Raw genomic sequence first — 19,613 nt, 5'->3', positions numbered from 1 at the left:
GCTACTGAGCTCTTGAAATGTACATAGTGCAACTGAGAAACTGAATTTTAAATTTTGTTTAATTGTAATTTTAATGGCTACATGTGGTTAATGCGTTAACACATTGGACAATGCAGTTCTAATGCTGAATTCTTAACACTTCTCCAGAATAAAACTAAGACCTTGGATTGCTTTAACTGACTTTCTACTAACTTATACACTCACTTTCAGTATTTGCTTTTTAAAATTTTACAGCACATTAGACATTAATGTCATTGTTTCATGTAATGTTACCATTTCCTCATATTTGGACCTTCCCGGCTCATTAGTCTTTCACAATTGTAAGCTCAGACTACATTTTTAGATAATTTTTCTTTGTCCTAAAGTATATCCTTTAGTGTTTGGTGTGTGTGTGTGTGTGTGTGTGTGTGTGTGTGTGTGTGTGTAGCCCAGTGACAGTAAATGATCTCAGTTTTTGAAGTGATGAAAATGCTTTCACCTTCATTTGTAAAAACCAGGTCCATTGAGTATATAATTCTAGATTGCTATGTTATGTACTCTCTAAAGTTTAAAGATACTATTTCATTGTCTTCTGGATTCCATTAACTATTGAGAAGTGAGCTGTCAGTCTTAATATTGGTCTTTTTTTAAGTAATAAAAAAAGAGCCTCTCCCTGCCTGCCCCCAACCACCAACTCTGGCCTCCTTTCAAGATCTTTATCTTCAGCACTCTTCACTTTTTATTACAACAATTCTAGATGTAAGTTTGCTTTTATCTATCCTGCTTTAGGTTTCACTGCGCTTCCTGCATCAGAAGATTCTGGTCTTTAATCCATCTCTGAAATTCTCAGCTGTCATCTCTTCAAATGTTGCCTTCCCCTAGTCTCTGTTTTCTTTTCTGGGGGGAAATCTAAATTAGGCTTATGTTAAATTTCTCATTCTATCCATATTTCCTAACTTTTTTTTATATAGCCTTCATTTTGTTAGTCTCCCTGTTTTATTACCTTCAGACAACTTGCAGTGAACAGGCCCTGTTTTTGAAATACGATAATCCAATTTTGTTTTGATGTATCTCTAATGACAGTTATGAGGGTCTATATTTCTTAACTGAAAAAATAACTAATGGTACTTAGGAAACCTGTTTAATATTTGTAAAATAAATTGGATTAATATCCTTAACATGGCAGCTATGCTCTTATATTCTTGCAGTGAGCCAATGACTTGTAATTCATTACCAGCAAATACAACTTCCATAGTAAAATGCCCTGAAATCTTCCTTTCTTTTGCTTTGGAAAATATAAAGTCTAGAAAGAAGAAAACTCAGAGAACTCTTCTGGCTAAACTGAGTTAATAGTTGACAAAATGCCACCTAAATCCCTCAGGCCTCATATCCTAAGTAAAGCTGAAATTTACCAGTCAAGTATTTTACCATTTAAGCCCTGAACGAAATTAAGAATTTCCTAGGCCAACACAAATACCCTAGACTTTAAGTCCAGAAGAGAGAAATGAATGTTTCCTTATGTTAAAACATTCGATTCCCCTTTGTTCATCTACTACTACTCCAGGAATGAACGTTAGGATCAAAACAGGGAAAATAGGGGACTGTTGTCATTCTGAAATACCTAAAACAGGCCAGTTTAGAGAAAACATCATCTCCTTCAAAGAAGGAATTTCTCCAGACTTACTGCTTTATTCTCCTCCAGGAAGTATACTAAGAAGGCTGGCTTATCTGGCCATTTATTTTGCTTTCTGAAATAATACTTTGGAAAGATGGCTTAAAGAGTTATTTGAACTTATTCTCATTCAATGTTCAAAATGTCTATGACTGGCCATGGTACAGGATGATCAAATATTAGAGCTGGAATAAATCCCCCTGATTATCATGAGGCCAAGATAATCTTGCAGAAGGAAACGTGGTCCAAAAAAGTTAGGCAACTTGTTTAGAGCACATAGCAGGAAACCCAGGACACAAATCTAGGCCTGCTGGCTTCCTTTTTTTAATCTACCACTTCCTATAATAAAAACTATTTTTACAAAATAACTTTTAAACAAGATAATCCATCGACTTTAGCTCTTGTGAGTTTAATATGTTAATTTTAGAGAATGTGGGAAATAGAAAAAGGAAACTTTTTAACTAGGAAAATTTGATAGTAGTAGTGAATTCAATAAGAGACACAATAGTTTAAAACTGAACACTGGTTATATTAAAAATACACTTTGCCTACATAATTTTAAGAAAATCAATGCATTAGAAGTTTATATAAATAGATAAATGGTATTTTTTAAAAAATAGTAAAAGGTTGTCCACTTGTCATGTAAACTGGAAGGAAATATAAGGAAGTCCATTAGAAGTATCAAAACTGAAATGTGCACCCAGTTAAAAGAACATTTTAAAATACATTTAATTAAGATGTTTTGGTTGAGGATTTTCTCTGCTTCATTCCAGACATCCCCAAAGGAGAAGAAACTTGAAACTCAGAAGGACGGAGAATAATAAAAACAAGTAAGTAGGGAACAGGAAAAGGTGGGGAAAAGGCCATTTGGAGGCCCGGGACCTTCGAAATAGTGAGAATGAGAGAAAAGCATGCTACGATATTTGCAAACAAGGAGGCGATGATGAATGGAGAACAATGGGGATGTTTAAAGAGGGGTCAGAGAAATCAGCCTGAAAAAAAAAGTAGGAAATGCCTATTTACAGAAAATATTTTGAACCCTAAATATATTTATATTATTTTAGGCTTTTAAAAATACATATAGTTATACTTCGGATATTCTCCTTCTGCTCCTTCCTAAGAAAGAGACTGGCAAGAATCCATTTCAACAATTCCATGCAATGAGAAGAAAATGAACACCAAAGATATAAGGGGTGGTTTGTCGTTTAGACCAGTTGAAATGACAATTTTGAAGCTGTTTGATAGGAAAGGTCCTGTTACAAATGTTTCATGCCCATTTAAATTCTAGCCAATTTTCAGTATGGAATAAGTTCTCACAAATGAAACAAATTAGGCAATAGATATGAATACATAATTTACAGAAGAAGAAATACAAAGGGGGGATGAAATTACTTGATGCATCACTGAGTTATTGAAGAAATCCAAAAAACACAATGAGGCCGGGAGCGGTGGCTCATGCCTATAATCCCAGCACTTTGGGAGGCAGAGGCAGGCAGATCACTTGAGCTGATGTCAGGAGTTTGAGACCAGTCTGGCTAATATGGTGAAACCCCGTCTCTACTAAAAATATAAAAATTAGCCGGGCATGGTGGCCGACACCTGTAGTCCCAGCTACTTGGGAGGCTGACACGGGAGAATAGCTTGAACCCAGGAGGCAGAGGTTACAGTGAGCTGAGATCATGCCACTGCACTCCAGCCTGGGTGACAGAGCTAGACACCATCTCAAAAAACAAACAAAAAGACACAATGAAAAAATTTTTTTCCCCATTACATTGAAAAATATTAAAAGGTTGATAAACTTAGCGTTGTTAAAGATGTGGCAAAATCAGCAATTGCCTGCACTAGTGAATAGCAGTGTGTGAATACATATGAAAGTATAATACTATTTGACATAACAATGGGTCAGTTATAGACATTTACCCTAACTAAATTAATCAGAAATTATAAAATAAATTATGCTGGTACATCTATGCAATGGAATACCACATAGCCATTAAAAATGATTATTCATCAACCTATAATTGTATTCATGACATTGTACCAAATAGAATAAGGTTACCAATCAGTATGTATAGTATGATCACTTATATAAAAAACTGTTTATATAGGCACAGAATGTCTAGAAATTCACTAAGATATTAACAGAGATACTACCTCTGGGATCTTAGGGAATTTTTTCACTTTCTTTTATTCCCTACATGTTAGTATTGGTTAAACATTTCACAAAGAGTAAGTCAGTTTTTACAGTTAAAAATAAACAACAAAGCCAATTTTGTTTTAAATATGTTATCCTTCCTGGAGGATAAAACAAGTGCTATTAATTAATAAATGGTCTAGCAGAACTCTACCATCCACTCCTTTTTCTGCCCATTTGTCTCTGCTCAGGATGGATTAAAAACAACCATGATTAAATAAAATAAAAATGACACACAGAGTCTCTCTGTATCATATGCACAGGAAGACAGGGGATTAAACTCCTTAAAAAGAAAACCCCACATTTTCTCCTTCATTAACTTAATTTTCAAAGAGAGTAATTAACATGCTGCAAAGTTATTACTGATTTGTACTTCAAATCCCTATATGCTGTAGTTAATTGTGTTCTCAGAAGAAAACCGGCCAAATACTTACACAAATTCAGACACAGTTTTTACAAGCTGCCTTGATAGGCAGATTGGAAGTGATGAAAAGTTTCTGAACATGAAATTTATCTAGTGTAGGTGTTTCTTGAAGTTACTTTAAGCAAAAGCTGGTCTTAGATTAGTCTATTCCCCTAAAATTTCAATAACTTCTTTTTTTTTTTTTTTTTTTTTTACCTTTTTTTCACCTTTTTTTCAGTGAATCTATAGGCAGGTCTCTGCAACTTTGAGTACCTTGTAATTACATTTAAATACCTTTCCTAGTCTTTCAACCAGCTCCTTACAAGATTATCTATTCACCCAGTGGCAGACTCCCCACATAAGCACTATCTAGGTAATGTAAATGTACTTACCATCATTTTTCCCATTCTCTAAATCAGATGTTAATAACAGAAGGTATTTTTTCCTGAAGCACACTTCTCTTTCTACTCCCTTAATAGAAATCAATCATTCCTTTATCAGTGGCAACCCATAATTTATTAGGTACATTTAGAGGTTTGCCATCAAAAATGATTATGTAAGAAGTCTTTCCAAAACTTATAATGAAGCTGCAAAAGACACAGTATTCAATTTTTACTACAAGTACATCTTTGCAGCATGCACACATACAAATCTATAAAACACAGATAGCTATGGAATAAAATGCTATCACACATAGTTAAATCTTAACAATTTCATTTCCCAAATAACAAATCCCACAAACCTTTAGTTGTTCATCTACTACTCTTGTAACTTCTCCAGCCATTGATTCCAGGGTCTCCTGAATTGGACTGGATAACAAGCCACTGGCTCCCGCCCAAGATGCACCACCAACATGGTATAAATTTGGTAACAACTGTAAGAGAAATAAAAAAAAAAACCTCTTTATAACTGAGTAAATATTTCAATCAAAGCCATTGCAGAGTGAATGAGAAGGGTGAAGACATACTGTTAGGCATAATCTCTTCTCAGTCAAAGGCTCTTTGCACGGATTAATAAACTGATATCCAGACTATGGGCATTCATTTTTATTCAATGAATCATGGCAACCCTAAGAAACACTAGACTGGGTATTAGGAGACTTTCACATTGACCACTTCTGTCATTAAGCAGCTTTGAAACCACAGGAATAATACATTACCCCCTCATGTCTTTTTTTTTTTCTTTTAGAGATGGAGTTTTGCTTTTGTTTCCCAGGCTGGAGTGCAATGGCACGATCTCGGCTCACTGCAACCTCTGCCTCCCGCCTTCAAGTGATTCTCCTGTCTCAGCCTCCCGAGTAGCTGGGATTACAGGCACATACTGCTGCGCCCAGCCCCGCTTCGTGTCTTAATTTCTTTATCTGGGGTATGAAAGCTGAGCTGCTTTTACTTACAACACTTCTGTCACCAAAAGTGTAGGTGTTTGCCACACCAGACAAGTCTCCAGTTCTCTGCAAACACTAAATAGGTGTCCTACAAATCTATTCAATTCAATTCTGACACTGTCTACCCAGAGTTTGCCTCGGATCCCAAAAGTGAAGGACTCAGTCTCACCAGACTATCCCCAATTCAGATGGCAGTCACAGGTCCCAGGTTGTTACTGGTACTTCTAACAAGCCTTAAATTCAAGGGGCTCCCATAAATCCTTTCTCAGGTTCCGTAATTTGCTAAAATGACTTACAGAACTCAGCCAAGCATTTTACTTATGATTACTGGTTTATTATGAAAGATACAGCTCAGGAGTAGCCAAACAGAAGATGTATAGGGTGAAGTACGGAGCTGGGGGAGCTTCGGGGGCACTCTCCAGTTATACAGCCCTCCCAGCATGTTGATGAGTACATCAACCCAAAAGTTCTCTGAAGACTACTGTTTAGACATTTTATGGAGGACCCATTACATAGACATGACTGATTAAATCATTGGCCATTGGTGTCCATTCAATCTCCAGCCCCTCTCCATTTCCATGGATTCCAGGGGGTGGAGCTGACAGACTCAGTTCACTAATAACATGGCTGGTTCCTCTGGCAACCTTCCCTATCCTGCAACTTTCTAGGGGCACAGGAAGAGTCACCTCATTAGGATAAACTCTGGTGTGATGAGAGGGGCTTTTCATTAATAATAAAGATGCTATTATCATCTCTGTCACTCAGGAAATTACAGGGATTTTAGAAGTTCTGTGCCAGGAACCAGGGACAAAGACCAAATATTATAACAAAAGATGCTCCTATCATCCCTATCACTCAGGAAATTACAAGGGTTTTAGAAGCTTCATATCAGGAACTGGGAACAAAGACCAAATATACATTTCTTATTGTATCACAAGAGTATCTGATTGGTCTACAGATTCCTCATACTCATGACATTCAGTGATTGTGTGATTCTAACAGCAGAACCAAAACCAGATCTCAGTTTTTCTGACTCACAGTTAAGTCCTTGCTCTACTAAGTCACACACTGGGAACCAAAGTCTAATGTGAAAGAAACTTCCTTTTAGAGGCAACAGAGGGGAGTTTCATGTTATCAGCTTAGAAGCAGAATCATTTTAAATGAGCTGTTACTCATTTAAACTACAGCTCCCTTTCAGTTGTTGAGGGCCCAATCACACCCTCTGGAAATCACACTGGCCCTCTGCTTTTTATTCTATATCTTGATTATTGGTAATCAGCACAGGTACAGAAAGGAGGTCAAGGCTAATTCAGTTCACTTTGCCACTTGTTAGTAAACTTGGAATTGGGTAGAGAGAGAAAGAAAGTTGAAACTGGTTTCTAAAACTAAATTTTATTAAACGTTTTTATTACACCAGACTCTCACACAGCCTGAAGTGAAACTCACCGTTTTAGAGTTCTTAGCATCACGCATGAGCCGCTCTGCTGATTTTAAATCTTCCTGGATAGCATCTCCCCCACAGTTTCGTAAGGAGTTGAGATGATCTTGTACTTTCACACATATTCTGTCAATCATCTGCTCCAAACCAGAAAAAGGCAAGCATCCAAGTCAGCCCCGCCGATATTCAGATAGAAGGAAACACAGAATGAAGGAGTATGAAAACAACTTCAGCAAACCACAGAATGCATGAGGATGAAAACCTCAAACCCTTCTAACTGGAATCGTTGAGAATGCTGCTTATAAGCAATTATTAATTAACTTTATTCCTGCAAGTAACCTTTGGCAACTTTAACGCCAGAAAAACATTGAAGGCATTTCAGTTCCCTTTCCTGCCTTAGGGAATGCAGCACCTAGAACAAAAGTGAACACTTCTTGATGATTCAGAAGCTCATTTGGTGACATTCTGCTAGATACTAACTCCTTCATTAACTTTCAGTGAGCACCCTCTATGTGTTAGACATAGAGTTAGGTACTGAGGAAACAGAGAAATAAAATGTGCAACACTGAGACTGTTGCGATGACTACAAAATGATGCCCGACAGTCAGTTGGTCTCAATACTATAGAAACCAGAGTATCTCTTAAAAATCGGTATTTTTAAAATTGATTCAATTACATCAAGTATTTTTCTTTGTAAACTAAGAGCTACCAAAAAACAAAAACAAATTGAGGTTTTATTAAACTGACATAGGTAATAATAAAGTCAATATCGTCTAATTTACAGTAAGATGCCTCCCCTGCCAGGTTAATTGCACCTAAATCATTCTCAACTGTTTTATGGATATAAATACAAAACCCAATGGGAGATGGTGGATCCCTATGGTAGACAAAAAATATTACAAAAGGTAAGATTATGCTCTTCTATACTTATACAAAAAAGCATGAAGGAAGCCAAGAAGTCTGAAGAAAAAGATAACCACAGTGTGGTTTTAAAAGTGTCTCCAATATTTTCGTCAGAGCTGCCGGTTGTCTATTTATTTCATGTTCTTAAAAAAATTATTCATGCTTCAAAGACCTTACATGTCAAGAGTCCCCTTCCATCTGATAATTCATTTGGCAGAGGAGACAAACAATATTCTTTTTTTAGTTAAATTCGCACTTCTCTATTTTGAATTATTTGATATCATAACTATAGGAAACTAAAGTTTGCCCTTCTTCCTCCTTAAATTTCAAAATGATAAGAGACTTTTACACACTATTCTGAAGACTTCAAGTCTGATTACAAAGCCCATGTTTACTTGCTGCAGCACTGCCATCTCTCTTGCCTTTTTCTTTGTAAAGTCAGGTTCATAATATCTACCGCACCTTCTTTACTAGTGTGTTATGAAGACAATTCAGTAAAATAACACCACTCAAAGCACCTATTACTGATAAAGGGCCAGTAATGCCAAAGTTCACGTATAATAAAAACAGCTCCTATTGCTGTAAAATATATTGAGGTTACATAAGTTAGTATCTTGAGATCCCCATAGGAAAAAGAAGTTATATGAATATTGCTTCTCACATCAAATTCTCTGCCTAAAATCCCTAAAATTTAAGATAAGAAAGTTATGATTCCTGCCTATGATTGTAGGCAGAAATCATATCTTTCTGCATTTACACAATGCCCTGAATAGAGCTAACTATAAGTTTTTAAAAATCTTAATTGATAGAAATCATAACTCTTCTAACTATTGTATTGATCTGTGCTTCCTGAAGCAAAAAGGGTCATCAATAATTCATATTTTACAAAGAATGAATGCCCAATTTCAAGAGACAAATAAGCCACACACTAAGAAAGAAATTGATATACATTTGGGGCCGCAATAGGCTAATTTGAGAGGCATGTGGGTGAGGCACTATAAAGCTGATATCTTTAATCACCAAGAGAGACCAAAGAGATGCTTGAAATGTATGCATTCACCAAAGAGACAGGGTTTACAGGAACTTAACAAAAACGGTCTTTAAGCAGAACATTTTAAAATGTCATCCAAAAGAAAAATCAAAATTAAGTTCTTCAATTCAAAGGAGACATAAAAATCTCACGTCTCCAAGATTCTTCTGAGCATAGCTCAACAGACCACATGTAGATCCTTTACCATGAAAGAGCTCAAAGCTCAGAAAAGGTAAACTATTTAAGATGACATACAATGATTACACAGAGTACAAATTGAAAATTTTGAAAAAAGTAAATCAAGGGGTTTATCAGTTCATAATTCATCTCTCAAGTACATAAATATGAAAAATAAACGAGATGCAATCTGAAAGGCTATAATCTCTTGGGTTACTCCGTTAGAAGACCTCATAGAAGACGGTTGTGTTAGGGCTGTTTAGTTTAACCTCTCTACTTCACCCTAACCCTATAGTGTTCAGTTTCTCTAAAGCTACACAGAAAAGTTGTTGACTGCCATAGTTTACGAAGTTCAATTCCTTCCAAGAAAATGTACCCTGTCATTCCCAGACATGGTTTTGAGTCTCAATCTGTCTTCTTACATCCATCCTGCAGTTCCCATATCTTCCCCTTGTGAACACCCTGCACAATCATATGATCTCTTCCAGTGACAGTCTTGCACATATTTAAATACACCCATCTTTTCTTTCTTAGCGTTCTTTTCTTCAGGTTTAACATTCCCAACTTCTTTTCCTATGCCTACACTGACACAGTTCTGCAGTCCTTGACCTCCTTTCCTGTAAGTCACTTCTGTATTCTGTCTTCCACCTAGAACCTCATGAAGTATGCCCTCCTCAGTGAAATGGATTGTAACATAAGAGTGGACTGGTAAGCACAGAGCTGAGCTTCCTTACTGTAGAAAGTATACCTTCATTAATACAGTACAAGTCAAATTGGTTTCTTTGGCAACTATGTCACACCATTAACTCATATCATACTTGCTGGTGACTACCTAGGCTTTTTCAAATATACTGGGCTATTGAACCCACGTGTAAGAATTACAACTATTAGCAATAAATGTCATCTGTTGTTGCTCACAAGTTGATACAACTGATCTTACTTCCAGCAAACAGCTTATTCATAGAAAATTTTATCACTCTCCACATCTGTTTCTTTATTCCATTCAATAGAAATAAACTGAACACCTGGCATAGAGGAGATACAGTGTTGAAAAACGTTACCCCTTGCCATCAGCAACTTAAAAACCTAGAAGTGGGAAGAAATATTGACAATTAATAGTAACGTAAGACACAAAGTGCTACATAATATAATATCCACAAGGACATGAACATTTTATTTTCTTCACTGCTGAATTCCTATTTCTTAAGATAGTGCCTGCCATATCATAGACCTTTACAACTGTTTATTCAATGATAAATGAATGATATAAGCTTTTAAAAAATTTTAGCCAAAGGAGGAATCATACCTAGGTGAGGTTAAAAATAACTTTTATTTATTTATTTATTTTTAGCTGAGTCCTGAAAGATTTGTACAGATTGAGAAAACAGAAGGGATTGTTAAGCAAAAGAATGAACCCAAGCAGTGGTACATCCAGACACTATGACTCCTATCTCCTGGTTAGGAACAGAGGCACCTTATAGTGGGAGATCAGATTGGAATGATGGGTTAAGGTAGGATATTATAGCACTCCAGTGCAGGCTAAGAGGTTGAACATGGTGTCCAAGGCACAGAGTGCCACTTCCCCAGCTCTCCCCCACAATTGTGAGCTCTAGAAATCCCTTACCATAAAAACATTCATGGTGGCTCAGCTTCCCTGATACAAAGGGCATGGGGCTATGGAAAGCAGGAAGAGACACGGAAGATGAAAAAACTAGTTCTTGCAGTTCTTGTTAAAAAAAAAAAAAAAGACGTAGAAGGTAGTTAGTAAAAAGACCTTAGCAAGAGGGCTGGTAGTATAAATAAAAACAAAAGAAGTATCTTTTGCAGCCACTGGACAGTATATAATGGGTAATGGATGGGGAAAGCAAATGAAGAGTTCAAGATGATTCCAAAGGTTCAACTCTCAGTGACTGATGATTTTCCTGAGTGAAATGGCAAAATCAAGAGTTCAAAAGGATGAGTTTGGTCTTAATGACTGGTATCTCAGAATGCCAAAGGAGTGGAGATGCTGAAAAAAATAAGTGGCAAGAGAGGGCTCTCTGGAAAGAAACAGGGACTGAATGGTTAGATCCAGGAGTCATCTACAGATGAGAGAGTTAAAACAGAAGTAAACAGCCAAAGGAAAAGAACACTAAATACAAAGCTTTGAAAAAAAATCCTGCATTGGGGATATGAAAAGAGAAAGAGTTGTGTAGAAAGCAGAAGGTAAGACACAAGAGTGGCAGAACATTCAGAATGGCACATTGTCCAATGAACTAAGAATTGAGTTTTAAGAAAGATGAGATGGTCCATAATAATGATGGTAACTGTAATAATAAAAATAACAGCCCAAAAAAACCATTAATGTTTACTGGTAAGAAGCCAAATACTTTTCAAGCATTATCTCAGTTACTCCTTACAGCACCTTCATAGATGGGTACTATCATCATCCCCAGTAAACAGATGAAAAAACTGAGGCTTAAAGAGGTTAGTAAGTGACTAACTTAAGTTCGTACAGATAGGGAATAGCAGAGCCTGGATTTACATCTGGGGTCATCTGACTTGACAGCCCAGATTCTTAACCATAATATTCTGCCTCCTTTTATCAAGAGACGAAGAAGGAGAAAAGGCCCCGGCACTTTGTGACAAAGAAACCAATGAAAGAGCCATTTCAGTAGATAAAGAGGGACAGAGGCCATTTTTCAAAAGGTTGCAAAGTGAGTGTTTAACAAAGTTAGGACTGCAAATGTAAAGATGTGCACATGAAAGAGGAAAGGGAATATACCAAGCAAATAGCTGTAAGCAGTAAAGCCCCCTCCCCCGCCTCCTCTTTCTTTCTCTCCTTCTTTCCCTCTTTCTTTCTCTCTCTCTCTTTCTTTCTTGGTGAGAAGGCTAAATAGAAGAGCGTGGTGAGTGGCAGGCAATTCTGGGCCTGTTTTTATAACTACGGTTTTATTGTAACATTCATTTACATATTGTCTGTGGTGGCTTTCACCGTACCACAGCAGAGTTGAGTAGCTGCAACTGAGATCCTATGGGCTCTAAAACTAGTAAAATATTTACTATATGGCTTTTTACAGAAAAAGTTTGCTGAGTCCTAATTAACAGGCTTTATCATCTGGAAAAGAAGGTATCAAAAACGAAGGTAGAATGTTGAGTCTTACAAAAATATTTCCTAATCAAAGTCACTAGACAAAAACAAATACAAGTAGTTATGAGACTTCAATATTTCATTAAAACATTCTTTAATGCCTTTGATGTCACCTGAGAATGATGACTGAGAATGATGGCTATTAAGTTGGCAGGGGCATTAGTCACAGAGGGTCTATCCTTTCTATATTCAGGTTTTTGGAATCTTCAAGGTAAATCTCTCCTGAAGTGACTAAAATGATTAAAGTCTAAAAACTGCTAATCATAATGTCCTAAGAAATTCCCAAAGTGTAAAGGTGGCAATATACCTACTACATAATGACTTAGATAATTCAGAATAATGCCATCTATGCAGAATTAAACATCCACCAACTGCTCTTGTGTACAATTTTCTCTCAATTGATGAAACGTACTTTTAAGAATAAGCATTAAAGGGTGCTGCTGTAATTTCTTTTGGATGGGCAAAATCTGCTCTGAATTAGGGGGAAAAAGTTGGAAAGATATTATATTAAGAAAAGAAAGGCTGAGGCAGGAGAATCGCTTGAACCTGGAGGCGTAGGTTGCAGTGAGCCAGGATCGCGCCATTGCACTCCAGCCTGAGCGACAAGAGCGAAACTCCGTCTCAAAAAAAAAGGAAAAAAAAAGAAAGAAAAGAAAAGAAGTCTTGGGCCGGGCACAGTAGCTCACACCTGTGATCCCAGCACTTTGGGAGGCCATGGTGGGTGGATCACTTGAGGTGAGGAGTTGGAGACCAGCCTGGGCAACATGGTTAAACCCTGTCTCTACTAAAAATACAAAAATTAGCCGGGCATGGTGGTAGGTTCCTGCAATCCCAGCTACTCAGGAAGCTGAGGGAGAAGAATTGCTTGAACCTGGGAGGCAGGGGTTGGCAGTGAGCCGAGACTGCGCCACTGCACTCCAGCCTGGGTGACAGAATGAGAAGTCTTCATTATTATAGCTCAAAAAGGAACACAAGACAAAGTTTCAATGTAACTATCATTGCTTTTCATATTAAACACAAAAACCTGTTAATAATAGTAAACCATAAAATACTAGGCTAGTATTAGTTCTTTGCAGGAAAATAAATTAGATTTTTAAGGGACTGGTAAGGTCAAAATAATGGCTTTCTTTATCAAAAGTCCTGCTACTTCACCAGTACAACTTTTCTTCTCAACACATATTGGTTTACTTTTTCTTGCTTAAACAATGCATATTTACTGTAAAACATTCAAACCATACTGAGAAGTGTGAGAGAATAAAATACACCTTTCATATCACCTAAAATAACCATCATTAATATTGTGACGAACACCCTTTCACATGTCTCTATGCCTATCTATGTAGTCATCCATATTTTACCTAATTGGAATATTATACATGACATTTTTATTATGGTCATCTTTCTTTCATTCTCTGTTAAGAAGAAGCAACAAAAAATTAAATAACATTTTTAACAAGGTAAGAAAATAATGTGAGTCATTCAACATGGTCTAAAATGACAAAAATTTCCCTACTAGTCAATTCTTTTCAATTTGCAGAGAAAAATTCTTTTTTTTTTCTAAAGCCTCTAAATTTCTAATTTCTCTAATTTCTTCTAAGCTTCTAATTTCTCTAAAGCCTCTGCTCCTTTAATTCCTCTGGTGGCTTCCATTTTAAATTTAAATAGGATACTTATTTTTATGTTTTTGATTTATGAATTATAGAAAATAGCAGTTAATTCCATGAAATAAAAACTAAACATTTAGCATACTTACAATACCATTCAACTTTCTCCCTCTTAAACTTCTAATTTTAGTATCTTTCATTACCTTTACATTATTGTGATTTTCAACATTTACAATCTGTTATGTAGCAATAATTAAGATTGCCATTCAGATGGATTAGAGACTTAAATGTTAGACCTAATACCATAAAAACCCTAGAAGAAAACCTAGGCAATACCATTCAGGACATAGGCATGGGCAAGGACTTCATGTCTAAAACACCAAAAGCAATGGCAACAAAAGCCAAAATTGACAAATGGGATCTAATTAAACTAACGAGCTTCTGCACAGCAAAAGAAAATACCATCAGAGTGAACAGGCAACCTACAGAATGGGAGAAAATTTTTGCAATCTACTCAGCAGACAAAGGGCTAATATCCAGAACCTACAAATAACTCAAACAAATTTACAAGAAAAAAAACAAACAACCCCATCAAAAAGTGGGCAAAGGACATGAATAGACATTTCTCAAAAGAGGACATTCATACAGCCAACAGACACATGAAAAAATGCTCATCATCACTGGCCATCAGAGAAATGCTTGTCTAATATTAAAATTTTAAACCCTCTAAAATGTAGTTATAAAGTTGTGATTATGGCTGCCCCAGAGAAAGACATGCCAATCCCATGTCCCTTAACCCCGTAGCTCAAAGTAGATTTTCCCAAAGCAGCGATTTTTAAAAACTTTCTTTCAGCTTGTAAAACTTCTACGATTTCATATCTGCTATCATATCCTATTTATACCTCATATTGCATACTTTCCTGTTTGAGAATTTATTCAAGTAACTTTTTTTCACATATGGAATACAAAGGGAATAGATTTTCTGAGTTCATGTCTGAAAACAGCTAGGTATACGATTCTTGGTCCAGAATAAATCAATTTCCAAACTAAGAAGACATTACTTCGTTTACATATACTAATTGGGATTGATGCTAAGAAATGATTCTAGTTCCCTTGTAAGATAGCCCATTTACTCTTTCTGGAACTTTTTTTTTTTTTTTTTTTTTGAGTCAGAGTCTCACACGCATTTGGCCCACTGCAACCTCTACCTCCCAGGTTCAAGTGATTCTCCTGCTTCAGCCTCCCAAGTAGCTGGGAGTACAGGTCTGTGCCACTACGCCTGACTACTTTTTCTTTTGTACGTTCAATAGAGACAGGGTTTCACCATGTTGGCCAGGCTGGTCTGAAACTCCTGACCTCAAGTGATCCACCTGTCTCGACCTCCCAAGTGTTGAGATTACAGGCGTGAGTCACGGCATCCGGCCCGAACTCTTTAAGTTTTTTTTTCTTTATTCTAAGTGTTCTGAGATTCCACCAAGATATATTTAGGTGTGGATCCCTTTGCCTACTCATTCTGATCAATTCTAGTGGGCTATATCAATTCCAAGACTCATATGAAATGGTTTTCTATTATTTTCTGTTCTCTAATATCTATCTCTCATTTTTATAATAATTTTGAAGCTCCATTAGAAGGCTGTTGATTATTCTAAGTCAATTAGCCACTTCACTTACTTTGCTTTCCTATTTTTAATCTTTGTCTTTTTTTTATTATAAGCTATAAAGATTTGCTCTACTTTTTCTTCCAGAGGACCAGCTTAGTTTGGTCCTATCAGTTTATTTAATTCTGTACCAGAGTATCATAATTTCAATTGTTAAGCACTGTTCTTTTTCTCTGACTACTCCTGTTCATAGCAGCCTATTTTTATTTTATGGACATATCATTCTCTGTAGTCCCAATGAACTTACAATGACAATTTTTTTTAAAGCTCTCCGCTGTACTCTGCATTATCTGAGCTCAATTCCTTTGTTCATCTTGCTCTTTGACACATAAATTGCTTTCCTCAAATAGCTTGTGATTTTTGGTTTTGGTTAATTTTTTGAAAAGAAATATTTCACATTTTTAAAAATTATTATAATTCCGTTTCCTCAGTAAAGCTGGGTAGAGTGAAGAGGAATGCAGTATAAGAGAAAAACACCTCAGTTTCTCTTCAGCATGTGTTAATTAACATTCATCAAACTTTTCTTCAAAAGAATCTCGGAATTTTTTTTTTCTTTTTTTAATGAACCTGACATTGTCAACATAAAATCTGAGAATCTGTATTCTACCCATGGAAGTGTGAAGGAATAATGAGAAAGGAACAGAATGTCTCCAAAGTAGCAAATTTGATCACTTTCAGATTTTGTTATCTATTATAACCAAAAGTTCCTAATATTTGTATAGAAACCTATCTTACTGGCAATTGTTGATTGATAATTAAAAGAGCATATTTAGCATTAGAATTAGCCTACCTTTTCCTCCTTCAGTATCTTCTCTAAAACTCTACTTAGATTTGTTGTCATTTTCAAAAACTAGTTCTTATTGACCCGTTGGAAATGATTCAAACGCTAGAAGTCTTTTGCTCTCAGAGGGTCAGTTAAGAACAGAAGGAGAAGTCACAAGCGCTGGCTCGCTTACCTGCTGGGTGGTGCTGGTGACAATACCCTGCTGCAGGCGGTAAGCCTGCTCTTGAAGGTATTTTCTAGTCTCGTGATTTCGTAGCAGGTAGTTTTCTATCTGGAAATAAAGCACAGGTATCCCTCAAGAATACATTTCAACCCAGCAGAGAATAAAGTACAAGTGAAACAGTCAGTTGCTGAACTTAAAAACCAAAGCGCTAATACACACATCCTGCCAGTGCCTTGACCCCACAAAACACACGGGATGGAGAAACTGGCTTTCATTGTGAGTACTGGTGGTTTAGTTAGAGATTCAACTTGCAGGTAATTGGAGTAATTTTTGTGTAACTCAGTAGTTGAAAAAGATAAGCAGGTTTTTAATTGCCTGCAGGGTCAGAGACCCCACTTCGTGACTTTTCATCACTTTCAGCACACAACCTCAATCCTTCTCTCACATGAATTTTTAACTACCCAACAGTTCAGAAGTTAAATAAATATCCCCAAGGAATAAGGGTAGTGCTCTCTGAATCCAGCTGTAGAATGTATCAGCACTTAGAAAATTCTTTATTTTAACGTAAAAAGAGACAGAGAGAATCGCTAATACATTTGAAGGATACAGGCTGGTACAACTCAAAGACATATACTAATTTCATTAACCCATCAAATTTTCATATTTTCTCAAAAACAGGACTGAATTATTAAAATTATAGCAAATAAAAAATGGATTTCTGTATTTTTATACATAGATTATCTACTACGAAAAATTCAAAGGTACAAATAACTAGATTAAAATAAGCATTCAAGAAGAACAATATGTAATAAATATTTAACAAAAATGCAAGGTTAACTATTAAGAATGATAGGTACTATAAAGACGTTTTTAAAGGAATAATCTGAGGTTGGTAAATTTTGTCATCTATTTTTTAAAATTTGTTCTTTTTGTTTGTTTTTAATAACATCACTCAACCATTTGGCTTTTAATTTGTCACAGCAGTTCCCTGGCTAAGAACTTCTAATAACTGCGAAGCTCTAAGTATTTTTACATTTTAATTTTTATTTTCCATATGCTAAAATGACTACTACTTAATATCAATTAGAAACTATTAAAATACAGACTATAATTATGATCATCCCTTGAAGATATAAAGCAGAACAAAATGTACCTTTCCATTATACATAAACGAAGAAATTATAAAAACGAAAAGATACCTGAAATGAAACTTCATTAAAGTGACACATTAATGCCTTGATAGTATATTACATTACTTTCTCTTGCTGCTTCCCAAGAAGTCATCTCTTTCCAAGGTGACATGACTATCAGTGCAAAATATTTTGCTGAAAAGATTCTTGCCTGAAATATATGACAGGCACACACCACCATCCAGCTTCCGGTCCTTTTGCTTTATCAATTCTTATACATTGGGCCTCACTGCAGCACTGGCTGTGGCCGGCTCTGAGAGAAGTTTGCTTTTTCAGCAGGCTCATCTCACACATAGGCAGTGCATCCAAGGCTGGCTCATGCCTTCCAGCCATTTCCCCAGATGCACCAGTGGTGCTTTATAGACTTAAACCAGGAAGGAATTTTTTTTAAAAGTAATACTCTAAAGCTTGCTTCTAAAAACCAGTTCAAAAGGAAGAAACAGTAACAATTTTCAAGTGACTTTAATATCAGGCCTGTATACACCACTACCAAAATTATTTGCATCTTAGATTAATAGGGTAAACTTTGCTTGCATGTACCATTTCAGACTAAGGACAGAAAACCCACCTCCTGAAGGATCAAAGGGGTCATTATCATGTTTACTGGGCTCCCCTGGACAGCTGAGAGCAAGCTGGGAGATAACCTAGAGCTAGTTAGACATCTCTGGTCCCACTGCTGAAAACAGAGCAAGAAGCAAAAATGAAACAAAAAAAAAAATCTGTATTTTAGTAAAGGAATCGTGTGTGTGTGTGTGTGTGTGTGTTTTAAGATTGAGTACTGAATCAGTATTTTTTTCTTCAGCCGAGTAAAACTAAATAGTCATATTTTTTTCCAGAAGACAAAAATCTACCTGTTAAAATAAAAACAAATATATAAGAACACAGCAAGTTTTACAAGAAAAACCAATAGGCTGGGCGTGGTGGCTCACGCTTGAATCCCAACACTTTGGGAGGCTGAGGCAGGAGGATCACTTGAGCCCAGGAGTTGGAGACCAGCATGGGCAACATAGCAAGATCTCACCTCTACAAAAAATTAAAAAAGTAAGGCATTATAGCTTACTCCTGTAGTTCTAGCTACTCAGGAGGCTGAAGTGGCAGGATCACTTGAGCTCAGGAATTTGAGGCTACAGTGAGCTATGACTGCGCCACTGTACTCTGGCCTGGGCAAGAGAGTGAGACCTTGTCTCAGAAAAAAAAAGAACAGAAGAGGAGAGGAGAGGAAAAGGAAATGAGAGGTGAAGGAGGGGAGAAGAACAGAAGAACGAGAGGGAAGGAGAGGGGAGGGGAGAGAAGAGAAATCAATAAATACAAGCTTTAAAGTCACCTATTTTTTATTAACAAAGCACAAATGTTACAGTTAACATAATCTGCATACTTTGTCCTGAATGTCCATTTTCTGTACCTATTTTCAATTTTCTGGCCTGTCAATTATGTGTTAATATAGTAGGATTCATATCTACCATGTTTGTAACTGTTTTCTATTTATTACGTTTGTTCTTTGTTTCTTTAAGCATTTTGTATGGTTATATTTCTCTTCTCTCCTAGTTTATCAATTATAGTCCTTTTAAAAAAGTTTTTAGTGTTTGTCTTAGTGTTTGCAGTATGCATTTATAAATAATCCAAGTCTACTTTCAAATAATGCTATATTGATTCATGAGTAGTGTAGGTACCTTAGAACATAAGATTGTCAGTTCCTTTTCCATCCTTTATACCACATTCACCCAGTACACTGTGGTTATTACTACTCTGAAAAAACAGTCATCTATTATATCAATTCATAATAAGAAAAATATAATATTACCTTATTTTATTCCCTCTGATGCTCTTCCTTTCTTTTTTTTTTTTTTTTTTTTTTTTTTTTTTTTAAAAGATTCCCCCTTTTCCCCCCGGGCGGGGGGGGGGGG

At 36.2% G+C, this 19,613-nt stretch overlaps 1 protein-coding gene across 3 annotated transcripts in view; it reads right to left on the bottom strand.

The window, feature by feature from the left end:
- The window catches only part of CARMIL1 (capping protein regulator and myosin 1 linker 1), a 343,848-nt gene that overhangs the window by 75,035 nt on the left and 249,200 nt on the right, over positions 1 to 19,613 (bottom strand). For all 3 annotated transcript variants that reach the window (XM_025381879.1, XM_025381880.1, XM_025381881.1), the window contains exons 24-26: positions 16,529 to 16,627; positions 7,079 to 7,207; positions 4,991 to 5,122 (exon numbers count right to left, since the gene is read on the bottom strand). In XM_025381879.1, the coding sequence (XP_025237664.1) occupies positions 4,991 to 5,122; positions 7,079 to 7,207; positions 16,529 to 16,627 (360 nt within the window). The remainder of the gene's footprint in view (positions 1 to 4,990; positions 5,123 to 7,078; positions 7,208 to 16,528; positions 16,628 to 19,613) is intronic.

The sequence above is a fragment of the Theropithecus gelada genome, chromosome 4 (genome assembly GCF_003255815.1).
Source record: "Theropithecus gelada isolate Dixy chromosome 4, Tgel_1.0, whole genome shotgun sequence".
NCBI lineage: Eukaryota > Metazoa > Chordata > Mammalia > Primates > Cercopithecidae > Theropithecus > Theropithecus gelada.
The sequence above is the reverse complement of the archived record's forward strand: the minus strand, read 5'-3'. Positions and strand labels throughout refer to the sequence as shown.